At 41.5% G+C, this 24118-nt stretch overlaps 1 protein-coding gene and 2 non-coding genes across 3 annotated transcripts in view; all 3 read left to right on the top strand.

Moving 5' to 3' along the window:
- Tsp2A (tetraspanin 2A) overlaps nucleotides 1–24118 on the top strand; it is a 146770-nt gene that overhangs the window by 4799 nt on the left and 117853 nt on the right. Inside the window, exon 2 of the mRNA XM_071586124.1 lies at nucleotides 23892–24089. Coding sequence (XP_071442225.1) covers nucleotides 23892–24089 — 198 coding nt within the window. The remainder of the gene's footprint in view (nucleotides 1–23891; nucleotides 24090–24118) is intronic.
- Nucleotides 4779–4854, top strand: TRNAA-GGC (transfer RNA alanine (anticodon GGC)). The gene has a single exon. It is a non-coding gene; the product is annotated as a tRNA-Ala (tRNA).
- TRNAA-GGC (transfer RNA alanine (anticodon GGC)) lies at nucleotides 5986–6061 on the top strand. The gene has a single exon. It is a non-coding gene; the product is annotated as a tRNA-Ala (tRNA).

Raw genomic sequence — 24118 nt, 5'->3', positions numbered from 1 at the left:
CCTACGTCACGCAAACACTTGACTCGGTTTATTTCATGCCGGTTCCTCGATTGGTGGCGCCTGGAATCTTGAAGGCGGATCGAGATTTACTGTCGGAGTGAATATTCGCGATTCCTCCTTGGGACCAGCGACCTCCCGGGGCGTCATAATTATCGTCGGAAGTCATATCACAAACGACTGTGATAATTCATCCTTCGGTATTTTAATACATATAAGGTTTGTCCCTAAAATAATTAGAATAAATCTGGGTCAAAAATGTATTGTAGATCAAGGTACAAACTACTAAAACGGCGCCCTATATGCTGACATACCAATGTCAGTGGCTCTGCCAGTTGCGTCAACGCCTTCCTGGAATTCCGTTCAGGCAGCTCGTCATGATCCCTTTGACATAACCCAGTGGTCCAAACTGGTACTCAAAGGGGTTATACTTGGGTCGTATTCGAAGATCCATGTCTCGCCACCGGTAACCACCTATTCCAAAAACGTCATTTCAGTTCCACAGGGGCCCAGGAGGTCCAAGGCAAGATTGTCGCGCTAGGAGTCTTCCGACAGCAGCACCTTGGGGACCATCTGGGTACACCTTTCTCATGTCTAAGTCCTCTGTAAGAATGCAATGCAATGTTGTTTTCTGAATATTGATCTCTTCTGCTAACATCCTGACTCTTAGAGGTCAATCAGAAATGAGCATGTGCTCCACTTTTTGCACGTTTTTATCACCTTGTGTTGTTGATGGATGTCCAGGGAATTATTCATCATCGTCAACCTTCTCTCTACTCTCCCGGAACATCCTGTGACAGCAGAAGCAGAAAACCATCACTTGGGACATTTCTCCTTCTCCATAAGCATCCTTAAACATGATCATTGTCTCCGAACCCAATTTTCCAAGCTTAATGCACAATTAAATCGCATGACATTGCTCCGTGGAAAGTGGCATCGTGAATTCGTGACGTGACTGTCGAACAGGGATCTAGTCTAGCAGCAGTCCGCACACTGTAAATGCCCACAGTTAACTGACGTGAGTCGGGTCGCTTTTCCAAGATCTCCCATTACCGTTCCCACCACAGATCACCCCACTCCAGCCATCTGCATTGGCGTCAGAAAGTCATTCTACTTATTTCTGGGACAGACCATGCATATACACCTGGGAACTATAAATAAATTAAGGGTAAATCATTTTCGGTCTTTCCTGTCACCATGAATGACCAAAATTGAATCGCTGTTGTTCCACGCATAAGAGATAAGCTGTGGACGGTCCAACAATGCTACTGCACATCATTCGAACTAATAGTACACCCTGAAATAGGGTCTCCAATCCATTTGCCAGAAATTATTTTTTTCTCCAGTATTACAGGAATGATATCCTGCTATTTCTCGCGATCCAAAATGATAGCACACACTCTTCTCATCTCCTCTCAATCACTCATTTCCCACATGCCCCAGGCGTCAATGTCTCATTATCTCTGTTTCTTTCCTAGTTTCATTTCTCAAGGAGACGATAACATGAAATGGAATTCTCGTGAGTCCTTGACATTTATTTTCCTCTTTGTGCATATTTCCTTTTTTATGCACATCTTATTTCTAATATTTCTTAGTATTACACTGATATTCCTAAAGCTTTTGCTAAAATTATACGTAAATATGATTACGGTGAAATTTGTAACAGCGTGTGGCCACGCGTATATTCGAAAAGAGCGATAGATGGCAGGGGGTGCTTCGTCCACCGAAATGATGTTATATTCGACAGATCCGCGTATCGTCCCGTAAATTATGTTAAAATAATGTGTTTTTGCTTCGTCCTCCCATACTTATGAAATAAAAGAATAATTAAACGCGCATTTTTGCTTGCCTTCACACTTTGGGAGTTTCAATTCTAAGATTTAAAGGCAAGGCTTTCCTGCTTCATTGCGTAGATGTAAAATTTGATCGATCCAGAAAAATGAGAGGGTTATTTCATCCGAAAAGCATGAAATGTATGTGGCATTGTAGGGGTGTATGTGGCACTTGAGGGGTGTTTTGGTAGTACCAGTAGTAGGGTTTAGGACAAGTGGGTTCTGAATTGATATGAATCGAAATTATAATAATAACAATTTACGATAATAGGCAAGCATGAAAAAAGTCTGATTATGTGATTCGGTCGTGCCCGTTGCATTGATTAGACGCACCAACTAAATATTTGAGGGATGATGGTTTGAGAAGTAGGTGCAAGCCGAGTAATTGGCGAATGAATTTTATGGAGAGTCTTTTAGCACGATGGATATTAGGAGTTTCATTATCAAAGGGGCCGGAAGAATTTCAGGAATAACATTATTGTATGAAACAATTTAAACACGTAACCAGGACGAAATGAGATAAGCAAGATTGGGTTGGTACGAAAGAATTTGTAAAAAGAAAAGAACATATCTCATTAAGAATCTAAAAGGAAGCAATTTTTAGCTTTAGCCCAAAATGAGAAGGAATCGCATAGTTAAGGTGCATGGATGAATTCATCAATTGAGTTCATGAATTGATACCAGTAATTTCTTTTTTGGATCAGTCGGCCAATCCTTATTTCCGACTACGGTCTCGGTCTTACAATAAGATTGAATTTAGCGTGATTGGTTTCCAGCAGCAACTGGAGGTACGCACAACACTAAGACCCCTCCACTGTAGCTTTCCCGGTCGTCTCAGGCCGCATAGAGGCCCGCTTGAAACGGCAGGAATGAATGAGGGCGCTGACGCGACGTGAAAAAACAAACGCCACATGTCGGTGAGGAGCGACCGGAACGGCGATCGCTAAAACGAGGACGTAGAAAGGGAAACCAAGTAGAGCATCGGAGACCGACGGTTCTCTAGATATGGACCTTTGACTATATTTAATAAAATTTCATGAAGCTGTAAAGGCCCATGTGGCAGAAGTAAATTTTATTTAATATAGTCAGTCTAAAAAGGAGATCAATTTAGCCTTTCCAATTCTCTAGATTGATAAAGTTCCCTTGAATCTGTGCAGTCCAAAAGAGCAATACTCCATAATGTCGTCAATCGTTCGGGGATTCAAACCCCTAACTATACAGTACTGTATCGTTGCAAACAAATTGTAACATCATATACTTCGACTGTCATTCTTTAAATCTGTCGCATAGTTTTGAAAAATCTAAAAAAGACAATTAGTTTAGAAGTAATGGTGTAAAATTGCAAAATATAAAATAAAGAGATTTTAAACAGTGCATAAATTAAGCTCGCATTTAATTTAAAATCTCCGTTTCAATCTGACTGCGACCCGGCGTGCTGTTGGTAATCTGAAGATATACGAGGTTTATATATCAAAGGTTATCCAAAATGAATTACTAAACAAGGAAAAATACAAATAAATGCCGCCGAAATAGATTATAATATTTATTTCAGAAGGATGTAAAAACACGTTTAAATGAAATCTTGGCCAGGGGCACGAAAATTACACACACAACTCCGCCTGCTGGGAAAAATAAAAATCGCACAAGGGAGCGTTGGCGACAAAGGAACAATCTATCTTTCGTCTGCAGGCAAGACCAAAATAAGAAATTAACGGAAATGTCCTGAATAAACTGAAATAAAGAATTTTACCCTAACACAATCCTGGATGACAACGATAAAAAGATTTATAGCCACAATCATTCAAATTAATCTAGAATATAATAGTACCTCGGTGTATTCAAAAGTCCCTGTTAAAGAAAAAGCTGAAAAGCCAAAGATAAAAAATAAATGCAAGTTGGGTGGGGCAAATGACCCCGCACTCACACGTAGTTGGCCGGAAATCTTGCTAACGGAGCATATGGAGACAAGCGCGCTCATGTCAAGACCACACTTTCCTGGGCAAACGCCAAACTAGAGGGTAAACTTCGGAAACTGATGGAATGGGCCAATATGATTTCGTGAGATATAATTAAGGTTGCTAATGAAATGGAACGCCGTAAACGCTGTCTCATTAGCAAGCCACAATCCGTAACTTGGTTTCAACAGCTCTGTTCTCCATTCTCTATTGGCCCAAAAACCTCCTCTCTATCTCTCCACGAATCCCTCAATCACCGATTGATACCGGCATATACAATTCTTGCTCCACCTCTGCAGTTATTATCATCCATTCTCCTTCCCAAAATTTTCTTTAAGAGATGTTTTTTCCCTTTGACTACGAACAATCATCTCTCCTTGCAGTTTTTCCAACATATTAACTAACGTCATATACCATCGTGTTATCCCATATCCCTTCATCATTGAGTATTCTGCTCATGATAAAATAGTATATTTTAGATATGTTTTATAAATAAGGGCATATATACACATACAAATACATTTTTAACATTATATAGTTCTGCCCTTTTCTTCCTTGAGAGAGGTGGCTTAGACCACCTAAAATTTGAAATAGAGTGAGTTTCTTTTCCTCATTTGTGTGTTTCTGTGTTTTTGTCTCTGTCCACTTGTGCTAAATTTTATACATTATTATTAACGTACGTTACACTTATATATATATATATATATATATATATATATATATATATATATATATATATATATATATATATATATATATATATATATATATATACACATTCAAACACGAAATCCCGCCAAACGGCAAATAAATACTCATATATACAGAAACATATATAAGGAAAAGGGATAGGAACACGTATAAAGGACGAACACAATAGAGGTGGGGAAGGCGGAATCGAACGGATCACAAGAGTAAAAATATTTCCTCAACCGGGACTCAACCGGGCGTTTGGCGACATATAAGACCCACGGATCTCAGGGTAAATTACATATCCTCGATAGCTCAAGTGGTTAAGAGCATCCGCCCGGCAAGTGGAAAGATCCGGTGTTCGAGTCCCGGTTGAGGAAATATTTTTACTCTTGTGATCCGTTCGATTCCGCCTTCCCCACCTCTATTGTGTTCGTCCTTTATATGTGTTCCTATCCATTTTCCTTATATCTGTTTCTGTATATACGAGGGTCATCCGGAAAGTAGTACCCGTTCGTGCCGCATGAAGTGCTGACGACGCGAGTAGCCGCTGGACGAGGTCAGATAGCTTCAGTGGCTTGTCTGCCTTCTCTGAGCCAAGTTGCGTGACGCTAGCATTGCCTGTGTTGTTTCTGTGATTGTTTACAATGTTTAAAAAAATTGAGAACGCCGCCAGTTGTGAAGTGAAGGCAGTGATTAAATTCCTCAATGCAAGAAACGTTCGCCCATGTGATATTCATCGCCAATTAAAGGAGGTGTATGGAGACAATGTAATGGACGAGTCGTCTGTTCGGCGGTGGTGTCGCAACTTCAACATGGGGAGGGGGAACACACACGACGATGAGCGTTCGGAGAGACCGTCTGTCATTACAGACCAACTGGTGAGCTCAGTTGACGAATTCGTGAGGAACGATCGGCGCGTCACAATTGATGACATCTGTGAGGATTTTCCCAATGTTTCTCGAACAATTGTTCATGAAATTGTTAAACACCATCTGCATTATGCAAAAATTTGTGCAAGATGGGTCCCTCGCGTATCTCAATGAGCTGGCGGCGAAGGACTATGCAGCAGGAATACAGAAACTTGTCACACGTTATGACAAATGCCTTAATTTGCTTGGAGATTATGTTGAGAAGTAGTTTAAAGTATCCTCTTTAAAATAAAATTTTTTATGTTTGTTAATATTTACTTTTGTGTCTTTATTTCACGAACGGGTACTACTTTCCGGATGACCCTCGTATGAGTATTTATTCGCCGTTTGGCGGGATTTCGTGTTTGAATGTGTATTTGGCCAATGTGGCTCATCTCTTTCTTCTGGCTATGCGTGCCACGAAACGCACTGTTCTTTTCCTGTATGATGTTGTATGAATTCTAACCACTGGCCTTTCCTCTTGTGTATTGTCTATTTCTCCTTTGGTGGGTGAAACAGCCCCCTGACGCCATCTCTTGGCTAAAGAATCGGGGCGTTTGGTGACATATAAGACCCACGGATCTCAGGGTAAATTACATATCCTCGATAGCTCAAGTGGTTAAGAGCATCCGCCCGGCAAGTGGAAAGATCCGGTGTTCGAGTCCCGGTTGAGGAAATATTTTTACTCTTGTGATCCGTTCGATTCCGCCTTCCCCACCTCTATTGTGTTCGTCCTTTATACGTGTTCCTATCCCTTTTCCTTTTATATGTTTCTGTATATATGAGTATATATATATATATATATATATATATATATATATATATATATATACACACACACACACACACGAGGGTCATCCGGAAAGTAGTACCCGTTCGTGAAATAAAGACACAAAAGTAAATATTAACAAACATAAAAAATTTTATTTTAAAGAGGATACTTTAAACTACTTCTCAACATAATCTCCAAGCAAATTAAGGCATTTGTCATAACGTGTGACAAGTTTCTGTATTCCTGCTGCATAGTCCTTCGCCGCCAGCTCATTGAGATACGCGAGGGACCCATCTTGCACAAATTTTTGCATAATGCAGATGGTGTTTAACAATTTCATGAACAATTGTTCGAGAAACATTGGGAAAATCCTCACAGATGTCATCAATTGTGACGCGCCGATCGTTCCTCACGAATTCGTCAACTGAGCTCACCAGTTGGTCTGTAATGACAGACGGTCTCCCCGAACGCTCATCGTCGTGTGTGTTCCCCCTCCCCATGTTGAAGTTGCGACACCACCGCCGAACAGACGACTCGTCCATTACATTGTCTCCATACACCTCCTTTAATTGGCGATGAATATCACATGGGCGAACGTTTCTTGCATTGAGGAATTTAATCACTGCCTTCACTTCACAACTGGCGGCGTTCTCAATTTTTTTAAACATTGTAAACAATCACAGAAACAACACAGGCAATGCTAGCGTCACGCAACTTGGCTCAGAGAAGGCAGACAAGCCACTGAAGCTATCTGACCTCGTCCAGCGGCTACTCGCGTCGTCAGCACTTCATGCGGCACGAACGGGTACTACTTTCCGGATGACCCTCGTATATATAATTCCGTAATCTACCGGTTAAGGTAGGTTTTTGGATGGACACTGCTACTAAACAAAATATTTTGTTACTCCTAACAAAACACAAAATCCATCATCCTACTCTATATCAGGTCCCTCTTTATTTCTGAGTACTTTCTTCCTCCCTTCATCCCGTCCAACATCCCTATCCTGTTCCTTCCCTTTCCTCTTTTACCCAACATTCTCCCCTCTATCACAATCTTCAACATCCCACTGCCGATCAACACCCACTTCATCCACTTTTCCTGCCTCCATAGGATTTCTCCCAACAAACCCCTCTCTTCGCCCACCATACCAAGTACTTCCTCATTTGTTTTCTTCTCTGTCCATTTCACCTTCTCCATTCTTCTCCACACCCACATTTCAAAAGCCTCCAATCTACGTCTATCCTCCTGCTTCAATGACCACGTTTCCACGCCGTACACAGCTACGCTCCATATCAAAGTTTTTACGAGTCTTTTCTTAATATCCCTACTCAACGTCCCCGTCATCAACTCCCTCCTCCTTGTGAAAGCCTCTTTGCCTAGCGCAATTCTTCTTCTTATGTCCCCACTACTTTGACCGTGTTGGTCCAAAACACTTCCAAGATACGTAAACTCTTCTACCTGTTCTAGTTTTTGCCCTCCTATTTTAAATTTTAGCTTAGCCTTTTTCTTTCTAGAAAATCGCATAACCTTTGTTTTATTAATATTGATTCTCATCCCATACCTGTCGCACTGAATTTCCAATTCACTCAGCAATGCTTGCAACCCCTTGGCTGACTGACAAACTAAAGCTTGGTCATCAGCAAACCTAACTGATTTACGAATTCCCCGCCCACTTTCATTCCTACCTTCAGTCCTTCCCATGCCTCTTTAATCATTACCTCTCCATACAGGTTGAACAGCAACGGTGATAATGGGCAACCCTGCCTTACACCTCTTCCTAACACTGCCCAACCGGACTCCCCGTTCCCCACTCGCACTTGAGAAGTCTGAGACATGTACAGGTTGCGGATTAGCCTCCTGTCCCTCCAATCTATTCCTTTTTTCTGCTATATACTCATTAGTTTTTCCCAATTCACTCTATCAAACGCTTTTTCGAAATCTACGAAACAGGCAAATACCTCCTGGTTGTGTTCTATATTCCTCTCGATTAATAATCTCATTACTGCAATGGCATCACGCGTAACTCTCCCCTTCCTAAACCCAAACATATCATCCCATAAGTAATCATTTGCCCTACTCTCTATCCTTTTGTTTATGATCCTGAGAACAACTTTAGCTGCGTGGGATAATAAACTTATTGTCCTGTAGTCCTGTAGTATTGGCCTGTTCCAATAGACGCTGCGTGGACTACCTTTCGTCTGGCGATGGCGTTCTCACCTCGCATAGACCTAAAATATCTATATTTTCCCTTTCCATCTCTCGCTTAACATTCTCCAATTTCCCTGTCCTCATCATTGTCCTTACATTCCACGTTCCTATTCTAACTAATGTGGTCTTCTTCGCCTGCGTCTTCTGTCCTGCTGCTGCTGGTTTTGCCTTGCAAGGGTTTCGTTGGATGACGACCGCGGAAGCCTTGCCTCCCCCGCTGCCGGGCACGACACATGGCCAATTGGGCCGAGCCCCGTAGTTGCCAGGACTCAAAATATCTGTATAGTCCATCATATTTTTCTTGGGAATGATAATTGAGGTGGTTTCCCGTTGCCTTCCTCAATGGTGTTTTTAACGTGACACCATCACTTACTGGCCGCCCCACTGGGGTCAGACGCCATTGCAGACGCCTCACTGAGGAACAGTCGCTGCGTGGACTACCTTTCGTCTGGCTCCTAACCTTCGACCTATCTGGCATGGGTGACCCTATCAGGAGCAATTATTATTCCTCCCGGCAGCACATCTCTAGGGGTCATCGGAACGCAAAAGCCCTTCCACCATGTCAAGGTCGTAGTCCGGGGAGGGATATATATATATATATATATATATATATATATATATATATATATATATGTAATTGCTTCCAGTTACATTTGGCTGAATATTTGTTCGACTATTTTCTCTTCTTCGTTTCCTTTCATCATCTGATGATTACTCCTTTTTTTATTCTTCGAATATCCGTAATCTAGCCACTCAGGTGACACTATTCTTAAAACTAGCGCCAATAAGGACGGTTTGCATTGATACTTGCTTCTTATTTTCCCCCTCAGCCGTCTAAAATACACGGGAGTAAAGGTAACGAGCTCTTTCAGGTGGGTAATCCGACGCGATGGCTTGGCGTCGCAGCTATACAGCTGCTCCAGGCGTCGAACGCCCTGTCAATGGCGCGCCGACGCCACCGATGATTCGACTATCGAACACGCGTTCCGCGGGATCTTGCCACGAGTCGCAAACCCAAAGCCCTTCAGCGGAAACAATGGACAGGTTCTCTTAACCTACCCCTCTCCTTCAATTCATAGGTTTATTTCCTCGCCAAAGTGTCCACAGTGCATAGACTGGTGTCATAGAATTCTTGTGAACAGCATAGACATAGGACTGAACGTTAGGATTTGCATTTTTACTTTAGTTTGCATCTCTATAAAATCACACCATTCTAATCGAAGGAAAAAATTTGCGGTATCTTGAAGAAATTTGAGGGCTTATGGTAAGTTTCTATACGACTTGGAGAAACAAAAAGCAGTTTTTGCTTTTAATTTCATTAAAAAACCCTCACGTTTTGATGATAGCAGATAGATTCTTTCAACTGGTAAATCGGAAACTGGTCCTGTTTTCCAAATTTTTGGCCCTTTAATGGTTAACTTTTGAATTCACTCATAAATTCTTTGCCTAAAATTCATCTCCTGCAATTACATATTGACTATATAAAGTCGTGCATTCGAAAAGAAACTTTGGAAAGCCAGTAAATCTATGGAAACGATAATTGAGACAAATTTGCTCTCCTGTTTATTTTGCTTGGTTTGGAACATTTTCATCTCTGAGCCATAGGAACCCGGATCCAAATCTTTGGTCTGATCTTTTAAGTCGTGGCTCACTAATGCTTTGATGAATTATTCCTCTGCGAGTCGAGATAATTCGATTCCGTTTTCACTATCACATCATAAAAACCCCCATCTCAACAAAGGGGCGGAGCCCTCCTCCATCACTCGCCTCCCCCCCCCCTCATTCCCTCCCCCCGCAGATCCCGAGAATTTCCCTTCATAAACGATCCTCCACCCCCTCTCCTCCCACGCACTGCGTCACCCCATGACCCCCCCCCCCCCGCGCAGGGCCTGGGGGGGGGGGGTTAGAAGGAGGAGGGGAGGCTGGGCGATCTCTTAAAGCGAACCGCGCACCCGAACTAATAAAGAAAGTTTCCCCGAAGACGTCGTTGGTTTTCGGTTCCTTCCCCACCCACGAGATGGATGGATAGTTGCCGCGCCGCGGCGGAAGGGGTGGACCGACGCTCCTTCCAAGTTGTAGCAGCAAACACAGGAAACCTTAAAATCTGCAAGGCTCTCCATTTAAAATTTCTACGAAAAAGACCTTCTGAGGAGTGGTCGAGGGTGGATTGACTCAAGATTGAGAATAATGGCTGCGGAGGCATAATAACCGTATAAATGAGGCACGTGGTGTGCTACCGACACATTCCATCATGCGACAAACCCCAACTGCACTTCTGTATTCCGATTTCCGATTTGTATAAACGCATATATCACATCGCCACACCTCCAGACTAAATTCTACGCATATAAACACGCACACCACACACAACACACACATACATACATACATATATATATATATATATATATATATATATATATATATATATATATATATATATATATATATATATATTATATATTTATAATCCATAAACACAGTAATCAACCCGAATGTCGGTTTAGTAGGGGATCGTACAGTTCACCCAGTACTAAGCCCTATACGGCGCGTGAAATTCACACATCAGGGTAGGGGGGGCAGTTCCTTTCCCTGTGCCGGTTATGGTTTCCCAGGAAGATCTGGTATCCGAAAAATCACATAGCTTGGGTGGAGCTGCAGGTGCCCACAGTGCCTTGCCCGGGAACCGAACCCGGGACCCTCCGGTAAGCATTCTAATGCTCTACCCACTGGGCCGCCCCACTGGGGCCAGACGCCATTGCAGCCGCTTCACTGAGGAACAGACGCTGCGTGGGCTGCCTGTCTGTCTGGCTCCTAACCTTCGACCTATCTGGCATGGGTGACCCTACCAGGAGCAATTATTATTACTCCCGCCAGCACAGCTCTAGAGGTCATCGGAACGCATAACGTCAAGGTTGTAGTCCTGGGAGGGATGGATGTATATATATACATATATATATATATATATATATATATATATATATATATATATATATATATATATATATATATATATATACATGACTTGAATTGAATTTTACTGCTATATTTAATCGTGTACGGATGGGCCAACGAAGAATAGAATCCTTTGGAACAGGACAGACGGAGTAAGGAACGAGGAAGTATGCAGAAGATCATAAGTGGATAGGACCACATGGAGAACTCTACGGCAAAAAATAAATAGATGGATCGGACATATATTGAAACACAATGGATTGACTAAGAATATAATAGAAGGAAAAATAAAAGGGAAGATTCCACGAAGAAGACCAAGGACAAATTAAGAAGGACGTAAAACAGAGAATGTATCAAGGATGGAGGGAATTGACATTAAATAGAGTAGAATGGAATCTGCAGTAAACCATTCCTAAGATTGATGACGATATTTAGACAGAGCATATACACGCATTTATATATCCATATATACACATTTGTTTATTTATAGATATAAATGTGTGCGTGTATGTACGTATGTCCGTATGTATATATATATAATTATATATATATATATATATATATATATATATATATACATATATATATATATAATTATGTATATATACAGCACGAACTAATGTGGATATGGTATTACGACCGAACAAAGGAAAAATGAGACAGAAATAAGATGAAAACAGGAAATAGGAATACCCCATTAGGGGCATTCATTCATAGGAAGATAACCCCATTATTGTCGATCTCTTAAAATCTTGATCATATTGTTACCCGTTTAGATTCATTTAGTTTCCATTCCTGCTAAAATTTTGTTCGCAAGCAATGTTTAATTAACATCTTCCGCGTTACTTCCTCTTTCCAAATCCTTTTGAAAATCCATAGCGCCCTCCTTTTCATTGGTCGGGCCCCGTTCACATAGCTGATCGTTCGTTTGATCCTTCCCTCGTTAACGGGCGTGTATCCTTTGGAGCTTTCAATTCAGGCGAGGTGGGTGGATGCGAGACGGAGTGGTCCAAGGAGAGGAAGAATGGAGGAAGGCCTCGAGATAATGAACAGCGATGGTTTACACGAAATACCTGCCGAGGACTTGACAGTGGGAAACCGTGGCGACGGGAAAGGACTAATTCCCGAGGGAGACAGCGCCTACAGCGGACCTCCCAACCCACCACCCACGTCCTCCTCTAAATGGCGAGGCTTTTACCCTCATCCCTCCGAATTTCCCCCACTTCACCCCCCCTTCCCTCTCCCTCACCGCCCACATCTTCCGCAGGACCTCTCTTTCGCGAAATTTCTTCAACAAAATTTCCGAACATTTTCGCGGCCAATTCGATTTATGAAATCCCCTGGCAATTTAATTAATATCCTCGGGGAAGTCTCGGAGAAATGTTATTATGACGGGAAGGATTACGAAAGAGCCAAAATTCTGCTATGGGAGGGAAAAGAGTTGAGTTTGGGAATTAAAGTGTTTTTCTATGGATGCAAAAGTGAATTTAATTTGCATTGGGTAACTCTCATTCCATCACAAAAATACGTATTATGGTCCAAAGAAACTGCGGGAGATGCCGCAACAGTAACTTTTAACGGAGTCATCCGCTAATGTGCATTTTAATGCAACAATTTCAGAGCGTAAAAATAATTCGCCTTGACTGGATCTCGAACCCAGATCCCTCAATATCCGGTCGAGTGCTTTAGCCACTTAAGCTACAGCTTTTCAGAGTTTAAGAGGACGCCTCGGTAGCTTAAGTGGCTAAAGCACTCGACCGGATATTGAGGGATCTGGGTTCGAGTCCCAGTCAAGGCGAATGATTTTTACGCTCTGAAATTGTTGCATTACGTATTATGTTATTTTCTCAAATATTATGTCTTCCGTGGGATTTCCTGGACGTTTCCGAATATCATGAAACTACGGAAAAAATGCTAAATGGACCATCAAATGAAGACTGAAAGTGACCAACCGAAATCAGAGCAATATTCACAAATAATACGATATTATCCGTTTTTAAGTTGTTCAATTCATGAAAATCAAACGACTCTAGAAGTATCGAAATCATTCGCCTCGACCGGGAATGCGAATGATTTCGATACTCTGAATATCGTTGCACTGTAATGGTAATTTGCGGATGACTCCGCCAAAAGTTGCCGTCGTGGCATCTCCCGAAGTTTCTTTGAATAGTTCAATTTATATTTTACCTTTTACAATATGTTGATAATTTCCTTGATCATAATTGTAGTGATTGATTTTAAAGGCCTATTATGACTCTACAAATTTTCTGTACTCATTATTAAATAATTCATTCCGCCATTACATTACAATCCCATTTACAATTATTCACGGATATGGAATTACTTCAATAAATTCGAGGAATGTCTTTCAGTATACAATCAAGTCGCTCCTTAAACAACTGCCTGATGCCTCTTAAAATTATCTTTCATTGCATGCCTAGTCCTTGGCTCAGTTTCTTTATTTGTGCCACTGACTAGCCATCAATCCCCTGATCATTTTCAATTCAAGACTAACAAATTAGAATATTAATGGATCAGAAACAAATTTCTGTGTTTTTTAAACTGGCTGAGCGAAATATTTTGAATAACCTAATCTGAGGATCCCCTCCTGGCATTGGGAAAGTAATTGTTAAAACGTACGCTGCAAAAGAAAATCCCGCGAGTTGTGAAGTGCAAACAGTGATTAGGTTTCTAATGGCAAAAAAACACTAGCCAATTGAAATTCATAAGAAACTTCGTGAAGTGTGTACGGAGACGGAATAATGAGTGAAGGCGGAGTTGGGCAGTGGTGCATTGTCAGTTTAAAAATGGCTACATCACCAATGTTCACGACGAGGACATCGCAGTGGTCGGTCTAGCCTTGTGAGAGATTAACTGACGGATGGTCAGTTCTCGGACAACACAGGCATTTTTGTCCGTTCACTCTATAACTAGCAACACCACTGACAGACAACACTGTCACTCATCACTTGATCGGTGCACAGAACCAATTTTCCGATGAGCATCAGCAGTTTTGAAGTTTATTTTCAGCAAAAATATTTTCACTAAACTGATTTTACATTCAGCGGATGTATTGTCCGCTTTGACTCGCTGTTGTAAACAGACAAGTGGCGCGGCCCGCCAAACACTGCAGCTCGAGGCGTACTGCCATAGTGTGCGCGCGTGCGTGCGTGTGTGTGTGCGTGCGTGTGTGTGTGTCAATACAACAATCATTCGGCTCCCCCAAAAACTTCGCTCGCTACAAGCAAACGTAAGTTAATTTCTGGACATCCCTCGTATTCGGTATATCTTTCTTCAGTGATTAGCAACTTCTGCATGTCTTCAGGTTGTAAAAAATTTCTATTCAATGCCGTATCTACTTTGATTGATTAACATACTACCTCCTTTCACAGCCTTAAACATAAATTGGGCGTCTCGTTAGCAGTGGCGTGGAAAATGTACCAGCATCCCAATGTTCAGTTCAATATTACCTCAATCCAGTCTTCCAACATTTTTCGGGTGTCTTCTTCCCATCCATATTTTAAACTCGATTCTTAGTGTTTCAGAGCGCATTAAATGTTCTCCATTTGGCCACATTTCAAATCATCTAATCTGTGCTCCTGCCAAAAAGACCATTTATCCGATCCATCATAAAAATTCAGTAGTTAGTTGTGTAAATTGTAGCTAAAATATATGTTCATTTGTTTTGTTACCATCCTTAGTAAAATACTTCCACATCGAAAGATAATTATTCTGTGAAGTGAAGAAAAAGAGAAATATCTGGCTGAGGCACCATTTATGGCAGCAGCTGAAAATATTAGATATTGATTTAAGGATTATGTCCATACACAAATCATCTTGGAATTCGTATATGAAAGACCGTCTATCAAATTACTAATGACATCTTCGAGAAAATTACTAACAAATATATTTCAATAAAGCAAATGTTAATAAAACTAAAACCTAATTATAAAAATTTGACCATGAATACTAACGAGAGAATTTTTCCTCTTTGACTTTCTCGTCAAAATACTCGGTTCGATATGGTTGTCTCCCCCGCACTGCTGCTTTCATTACTTTCAAAATAAGATTGAAGATAAGACAATATGATGAAGCCCAGCAACGTAAACCATACATCTTTGCTGCGAGGCACTATTAACGTTCTGCGAGGGGAGGCCGAGTTTAGCCGATCTCCCTCTCGGCCGAGGCAGGATCGATTGATATAGGATCATTTATTTTCAAAGGGTAACGATGAATCTTCTTGTTTTGATAAAACGCTGTTTCCATAATATTAATAGTCCTCTCACAGTACACCGTCGGCCTACGTGAGTACCTATTTACCAAGTAGTATACTTTCTAGGAACGGACGGCGGACGACACTGCCCTCAGATGTACGTTGGCTAGTAAGTAGTAACCAAGCATAAATCAAGCTTGGTTCTGTCGAAGATTTCATGGCTCATATTTTAAAAATCAAATGCTCAAAATATGAATCTATTAATGAAAGTTTTTTCACTATTTTTTCCCAGTTTTTGAAGCCGTATATGAGGATTGATAGCTCTTAAGAATAATTGCCAACAAAAGTCAATGAACTTTAACTGAATGAGAGGACATTTTTGACGTTGGAAGATAGTGTGAGAGCTTTTATTTCAGAATAATTCTCTCGATCATTCCGTTATGCATTGTTAGCAGCAAATGGTTGTATAGTTTCAGGTGTCGTGCTGAATAATTTGAGGGCAAGAGAAGTACGGGCGATTAATCATGGCGTAAATAGTGACAGTTTAACTTAATTTTTATATGAGAAGATACAAATCAAAAGTGTATTTTGGCCAACTTTGAAAAGTGAGAAGTCTGAGCGATTGGTATATAGTGTTGCGAGCATTATACTATATGCCGAGAGAAAAGTAGACGAAACTTCTACACTGGGAGCGGCGCTTAACTCCGGAGAAGCACGGGTTCCCTCGAATGAGATTTCCTCGCCAGGTTAGAGAAACCTTCCCCAAACTTCTCCGAAGCATTAAACTTAGTCACAATATTATAAACAGTTGATCTTGGGAACCAGAAGAATCGAACAATTTCGAAATATAATGCACAGCGCGATAACACTTATATCGATAATAGTGGCTCTTCGATTGTACTCCGAACTTGTACGTAACATCTCGGCCATTCTGAGCTGATGGCTGTTTAATAAATGCCTCTATCTTTCATTAACGCCAATCGTGACCTCCGATGGCCCGGACCCTATTCTTCCCTGGTTTGTTCTCTCAGTGGTCCATGCCTTTGATCCGTGTGATGTTACACACATTATCTTGTTTTTTTGGCAGAGCGCCAGACTGTTTTCTATGACGGCCTTCATCGCTGGAGAAGAAGTAGTTCTCAGGGGAAGCGACCGTCAGCTGAGGTCATTTGCGCCGTTAGGGATTGACAGGAAAGGATGACGGGTGGAGAGAAACCCGGCGTCGGCATTGGCCAACTCTTCAACGAAATGCTCCCCTTGGGTTCGCAGTTTAACATCCCATCCGATGGATGGTGAATTCACGTTAAGGTCTTACCTCAAAGTACCTCAAGTAAGGATCGGGATACCAACGAAAAATCTGCCCCCTCTAGGATTCAAACCCGGGCCCTCTGGGCGGGAAGAAGCCAATACGTTAGCCGCACCATCCCGATCACCACTAGAGTCCTCTGCGTTCTATATAGATCGAGATTACACCACCTCGCGTCATGTGCATTGAGGTAGGCGAAGTATTCCAATACTAATTACCTACTATATTCCATTGATCCTAATTTCTACCTTCAGCGACTCTTTCCCGAAAGTCAGGATTATGTCCCGTTTATTTTTACTAGCCATTTTCATAAATAGAAACGCACAAAATATGTTAAATATCGATAAAATCTCGCTGCAATCATGGATTCAAATTCAGCCCCTTTCTCCTTTCCCATGGTAAATTCCATCGATGGGCACTCGTCATTACTCCTTCGCATGCAATTGCTATCACAGGCAATCCGCGTGAATTAGTCCGCGGGATTGCCGCATCGGCGCCACCGCCTCGAGTCAACAGATGATCCGCCGATGTTACCCCACCCTCTCCACGTTCCCCTCTCGCAAGAACGACACCTTTTTTATAGGCGCTGACAAGTTTTCAAAAAAACAGATACGGATCGCCATTCCGAAGAGCGATTTTTGAATTACCTCCGTTCCGCGATGGCAATACTATAAACCAGAGATTTTTCCCTACATCGACGCCATCGGGTATTTTATCGCGCTAATTAGCACTTCAATGTTGTGGACGGATAAAATTTTGGCAAACATCTGTCCCCATGGCAACCCTCGAATACATAAAATTCACACTTGCATAAATTGCAGCCCGGAACCCGGTATAATATTCTGTGCAAGCACTTGAACACGAGTCTTCTCCGAGCTACTAGGTAATGAATTATAGCCAACATCATTTTTCCAAAAGCGATGCGCAAAAATATCACTGCGTAGGATTTTACGCAAAGAGGTAAAATAATCGATCTTTCCGTTAAAATTACTGTTGGGTGTGGATGTATTAGGCAAAGCACTCGAGCAAGATGGGTGTAGTGGCATGATCTCTACACGCTAGAAAAATATGCGTATCATTTTCAAATAATGACATGGGCACCACATCCACAGTGATTCCCGAAATGACAGGACCAATTTGTAGATTCTATGAAATATATAAGTTCTTTATATAATATGAGAAACACCTTCTCTCAGATATATGGCTGCGTAGGTTTTCGCGGCGGTGGTTTGAAGGATTCTGCATTCTCGGGTTACACCGCGTCGTTGTTTGATGCTGGCAACAGTTTCGCTGAAGTTGCATTCGGTGTCTTCAGGTCGAAGATGAGGGACTCGGATTTTTGCCAACCTTATATAGGTGGTCGCGTCCGGTGGCTGCTCGCTGATTGGTCCGTCCAACAACAAATAAGCAGTTTCACCTGTCGGCCATCTCAGAACAAAAATGGAGTGAACCCGGTCACGAGATCTTTTTCCAAGTAGCAAACATAATAGCAAAGGAGAGTAGATACTACCCACGATTAATTAGAAAGGCAATTGAGATCGCCAAAAAGCCGGAGAACATTAACAGAGATGAAGGCTACCATCTCCACAACGCGTGGAAGAGAGTTCTCCGGAAACGGACCAATCAGCGAGCAGCCACTAGACGGGGCCACCTATAAAAGGGTGGCCAAAATCCGAGTCCCTCATCTTCGACCTGAAGACGCCGAATGCAACTTCGGCGAAACTGTTGTCAGCATCAAACAACGACGCGGTGAAACCCGAGAATGCAGAATTCTTCACTCAGATAGTTCATTTTATTCGGGTGTCTCCCTACATAGATGTACAACAAAAACATAACATTGCAAAATCATTGGTTTAGGTTTTTATTTTTTTAATTATGTACCGAGCAAGCCACCGGTAGGGTGTGTGGCAGGGGTAAATACACACCATACTAATTGTTTACCCAGATATCCAATTCAGAAATCAATCCAACTTCGTGAGGATCCCATGATATACTGTCAACATATTCTAAATAAGGCCTAATTCTCGAAAGATGACGTTTATATTTTACCTTTACATCACATTTACCCAGGACTAGTGTAATAATTCCTAATTTCTTCTTTGTTTGTCCACATATTCCCCGTATGTGTTTCACCCAGGAGAGATCATAATTGAGGGTAACGCCTAGGTATTTAGTCGAATCTATACATTTTATTAGGGTGTCCCCGATGCAGCAATCAAGCAGAAGGGAATTGCTCTTTTTCCAACAATTTATCACTATGCACATATTTAAGCTTAAATTTAATTGCCTAGTGCCGTACCGGCGTTGTATAACATTAAAATCATCTGATATAGCTGCTGTATCCTCACAGTCAAGGGTTCAGCACTTGTGTCCCATCTACATATCGAATTCTTTTAGGCATTCCATGAGCTCACGTAAAACAATTCCCTAAGGCCTTCCAACTTAACCAAGAGACTTCCATTTTCTCACTGCAGAGAGGTAACGGAAGCACGGAGCACTTGCGAGTTTTAGCCGAGGGTCATGCATTATTTCATTACGTGATTTCACATTACCATGTGAATTAATTCACATTTTGGCTTCACAGGGATCGAGCCTAGACATCCAGGGCGTGTTTTGCGGATGTTGTCTGAGCTCCCTCATTTATACTTTCTGATGTGTTGAGACTGTTCTTAACTTTAGAAAAGTGCGAATGCTTACCTGTAGCTGAATATAATTTCATCATCTAAATGTTTTATTAAAAGTTAGAAGTAAAAAATGACGGTGGTGATGAAAAGCGCCATCTTAAAGAATACATTTTTTTAAAGAATAAAATATCATTACGCTTTGGGAAATTTTTTAGATCGGTGTTTTACTCTTTTCTAGGGTTGCCCGTTCTCGTAGGCTTTCGAACATAATCGAAGGCATTTAGGACGAGTGTATTTCTCACTTAATAGTATATTCATCGAAGCAAGAATGTTCGCTTGTTAATTGTAATAGCTATAATCATTAAAATATCCGGTGAAACTCAGTCTGCTCAATGAAATATTGCTGAAATTGAATGGTGTGCTTATACGTATACGATATATCCATCAAAGATACCCACGAGCGTGTCCACTCCCACTGACACCATCAAACACTCATTCCTCAGCCATGAAACATATCAATTCATGCTGAAAATTATTTACTTTCAGTCTCTTCAACCCTTGAAGGCGAAGAGTTTTGTCCAAAACATTCAGGATGGATAAATGGATTCAGGGTGGATAAATCTGGTGCAGTCACTACAAGAATCCCCATGATTGGATATCTTTAATGGGGACACATTACGAGAATAAGCTGATCTTCGAAACATTTCACAAAATTATAAAAGAATAAAAACGTAGATTTTTATTCCCTATCAATGTTCAACACGCGTACAAATATTTTTCAATCAAACAATATTGTAAATTTCCGTGTCTATTGCCGATAAAGTGTTGCAGGCGTGGGAAACCAGCAATTAATTATTGAGGAGTATAATATTATGCACCATAGTACGAGGTAGCATGAGATGAACTTATCACACGAGCGACATCAAAGCCCCAACTCAAAATCAATTTTTAATCCCTTTCGTCCGCAAACTATTAAGTTCGTTCACTTGCACGTCTAGCGATGGATGCGATTAGGCACGCTAGCACACAATATCCTAGTTTGGCTTGGGAGTAAGTTTCCTCTCTCAAGGCATCTCTAAGGAAATTGAAATTTAGTAAGAGGCAGACGAAAAAAGCTACATGAAATATTCAATTAAAGAGTTTATCATCCTAATAGGGTACTGTTGGTGAAATTAATGATTAGTGATTTTCACCTAGTACAAGTAGGAACATATGATTCATAAAAATAAAAGAAGATTCGTTTTTGGATAATTTTTTTCGAAATGATAATTTTTATTTAATATTCCCTTAAATTTGCGCCAGTGGGAGAATTTTATCTTCTGCTCCCATAGATAAGGTGGAAAGATGAAAAGACTGATAGAGGAAATATCGCCAGCGGCAATCAATATCCGAGTCACATGGAACGAAATTTTAGAGATAAAAGGTCAACTACTGATGTTTTTAAAAGAGGAGAGGGTCACCAATTTACATTTTTCAGCGTAGTTAAATTATTTCGATTCACATTATCAAGGATAAGCAAACATTTGATGAAATCGCCAGTTAAAAAAAAAAAAAGAATATCAAAAAAGACAAGGATTTAATCGCCATAGATGTAGGAATAACCGGGAGATTTATGATAAGTAATTAAGGTCTCCTGTACCAGATGGGAGATGAAATATTTTGGTTTTGCGCAGGGATATAAGTTGGACTACTCCTAACTCTACTGTACATAGGATCATTAATCCGAGAATGCCATTAATATCCGAAAAAGTTAACGAGAAGCGACGCCACTTACAGAGGTAAGCTGATGAAGGCCTCTGAGAAGGTAGAGAACCGGGCCACGGCGACTTATAAGTTTTGGTTTTAAGTGGCGTACTCTCTTCCATAAATGTATCACTACTGTAAGTATGTGAGAGGTAATAAATGACCTAATCTGCCGGCGAACCGAGATAAATCTAGCTCTACTAATACTGTATTATGTATGGGTTTGGATGTTACTGTACATGTTGTATTTCAATGTGAATATGTCCAGGAACAACAACCTGTATCTACAACATAATGTAGACATTGGTTCGCATTTATGATTTATCTTAAGGTGCACCTGGGGAAGAGAAAATAAGCTGTTGTGAAATAAAATAAAATATGAACTCTTAATTAAGATTTCATTCTCGCACTTATACTAATTAAAAAGGAGAACACTAAGTTATATCTAAGATAAGAGGTGCCTCGGCGTGATGTGTGTTTTTCGACAATGTAACACGGCACGATGGAGCGTTCGCTTCAACGGCGATACGCCATCAAGTTTTGCGAGCAGCTTGGAAAGAATACAATCGAAACATTCCAGATGCTTAAAGAGGCCTTCAGGGGCGACTGTATTTCAAGGTCACAGTCCGGGAGGTGGCACTAGGCGTTCAAGGAGGGCCGGGAGGATGTCGCCGACGAACCCCGTTCTGGACCCCCAGCAACGGCCAGAACCGACGAAAACGTGAATCGTGTGCGCGAAGTATTGCGTTCCGACAGTCGATTGAGAATCCAGTAAATTGCTGACACCCGACACATGTCCACATTTGCGGTACATGGGAGAGTAACCGAAGATCTGGAAATTCTCAAGGTCTGTGCGAAGCTTGTGCCGAAAGTGCAGATGGAAGAGCAGGAAGAACTTCAAGTCTCGCGCTGTCGAGAATCGTTGGATTACATTCAAAATGAGTGGGACTTTCTTAACCCTGTCGCAAGCGGAGCCGAATCCTGGATGTCCTAGTAAGACCCAGAATCGAAAAGGCAGAGCAGCCAGTGGAACACAAAATCATCCCCCTGCCCCAACAAAGCGCGACTGAGCAAGGCTCGCATCAAAACGATGCTCATTGTCTTCTTTGACGTCTGCGGCATCGTCCATTTTCAGTGTGTACCGCAAAGAGAAACTCTCAACACATCCTTTTGCCTGGAGGTGCTCAAGAGATTAAAACGCCGGGTCACGAGTGTGAGGGCTGACATCATAGGCATGGTCAAGCACCACCATGACAAGGCCCCGCGCCATACTTCCCTCATCGATACCAACTTCCTGGTCCGGAGCACCACCCCCGTGAAACCCCACAGCCCTCACAGTCCTGACTTGGCTCCGGGGGACCTTTTTTCTCTTTCCCCGACTGAAGAGAGAGCTTAAAAGAAAGAATTAGGAGACCGTGGAAAACATCCAAAAGCATGTTACAACGTTCCTGGTAGACATTCCCGTCGAGAAGTTTCAGGATGCCTCCCATTAGTGGCAAACACTTCACCGCAAGGGTATTGATTCCGGGGGAGAGTATTTTGAAGAATTTTAAGCGTTCGTGCAAGTACGATAAATAAATCTATTTTTCCTAGATAATGCGTATTACTTAAAGTGGACCTTGGCGTATGCACGTGTACATATATGTGTATATATATATATATATATATATATATATATATATATATATATATATATATATACATATATATACATATATATACACGTGCATAAACACACACAACGCACACACACACACATATATATATATATATATATATATATATATATATATATATATACATATATTAGGTAATTTACCGGTTAAGGCAGGTTTTTTTTGGATGGACACAGCTACTAAATAAATATTTTGTGATTCCTAACAAAATCCAGTATCTGTCCTGCTGCTGCCGGTTTTCCCTTGCAAGGGTTTCGTGGGATGACGACCGCGGAAGCCTTGCCTCCCCCACTGCCGGGCACGACACACGGCCGATTGGGCCGAGCCCCGTAGTTGCTATGACTCAAAATTTCTGTTTTGTCCATCATCTACTTCTTGCGAATGATAATTGAGGAGGTTTCCCGTTGCCTTCCTCAATAGTGTTTTTAACGTGACACCATCACTTACTGGCCGCCCCCCGCCAGCATAGCTCTAGGGGTCATCGGAACGCACAAGCCCTTCCACCACGTCAAGGTTGTAGTCCGGGGAGGGATATATAGTATATATATAGTACATTATACAGTAACAAACAATTTAGAAACACAAAAAAGGAACACTCACACGTTATTTCTTGATAATTTCGACGGAATTCTACTCCGTCTTCATCGGAAGATAGAGAAGTAGTATATATATATATATATATATATATATATATATATATATATATATATGTATATATATACGTGTGTGTGTGTGCATGTGTATATATATATAAAACTTGGACAGCAACAAACAATATAAGAAAGCATAAAAAACAATCACACGTTGTTTCTTAATAATTTCGACGGAATTTAGCTCCGTCTTCCCGAGAAGAAACAGTAGTACTGCTTGGCATCAACAACATCTCACAAATTTGATTGTTTTCAATGCAATTAACAGGGCTTAGGCGGAATAAGGGGCCATTAAGTCTCCATCTCTCCCCAATAAAGTCGTTGAATTAATAAAGAGACGCTCTCTTTTCCCTCGCAGATCATCGGGGCGTGCGTGTTCGGCCTGTGCATATGGCTCCGCACCGAGCCCAACTTCTCCGAGTGGATGCAGAAGCTGGACGTTGAGGAGTTCTACATCGGCATCTACATCCTCATCCTCGCATCCATCGTCGTCATGGGTGTCTCCTTCCTTGGATGCTGCAGCGCCCTGATGGAGCGCCACTTCCTACTCTACGCGGTAAGTTGCATCTGCACAGGGAGGAACAT

This window comes from Hetaerina americana, unplaced genomic scaffold (assembly GCF_022747635.1).
Source record: "Hetaerina americana unplaced genomic scaffold, ioHetAmer1.1.p SCAF_20, whole genome shotgun sequence".
Lineage (NCBI taxonomy): Eukaryota > Metazoa > Arthropoda > Insecta > Odonata > Calopterygidae > Hetaerina > Hetaerina americana.
The sequence above is the reverse complement of the archived record's forward strand: the minus strand, read 5'-3'. Positions and strand labels throughout refer to the sequence as shown.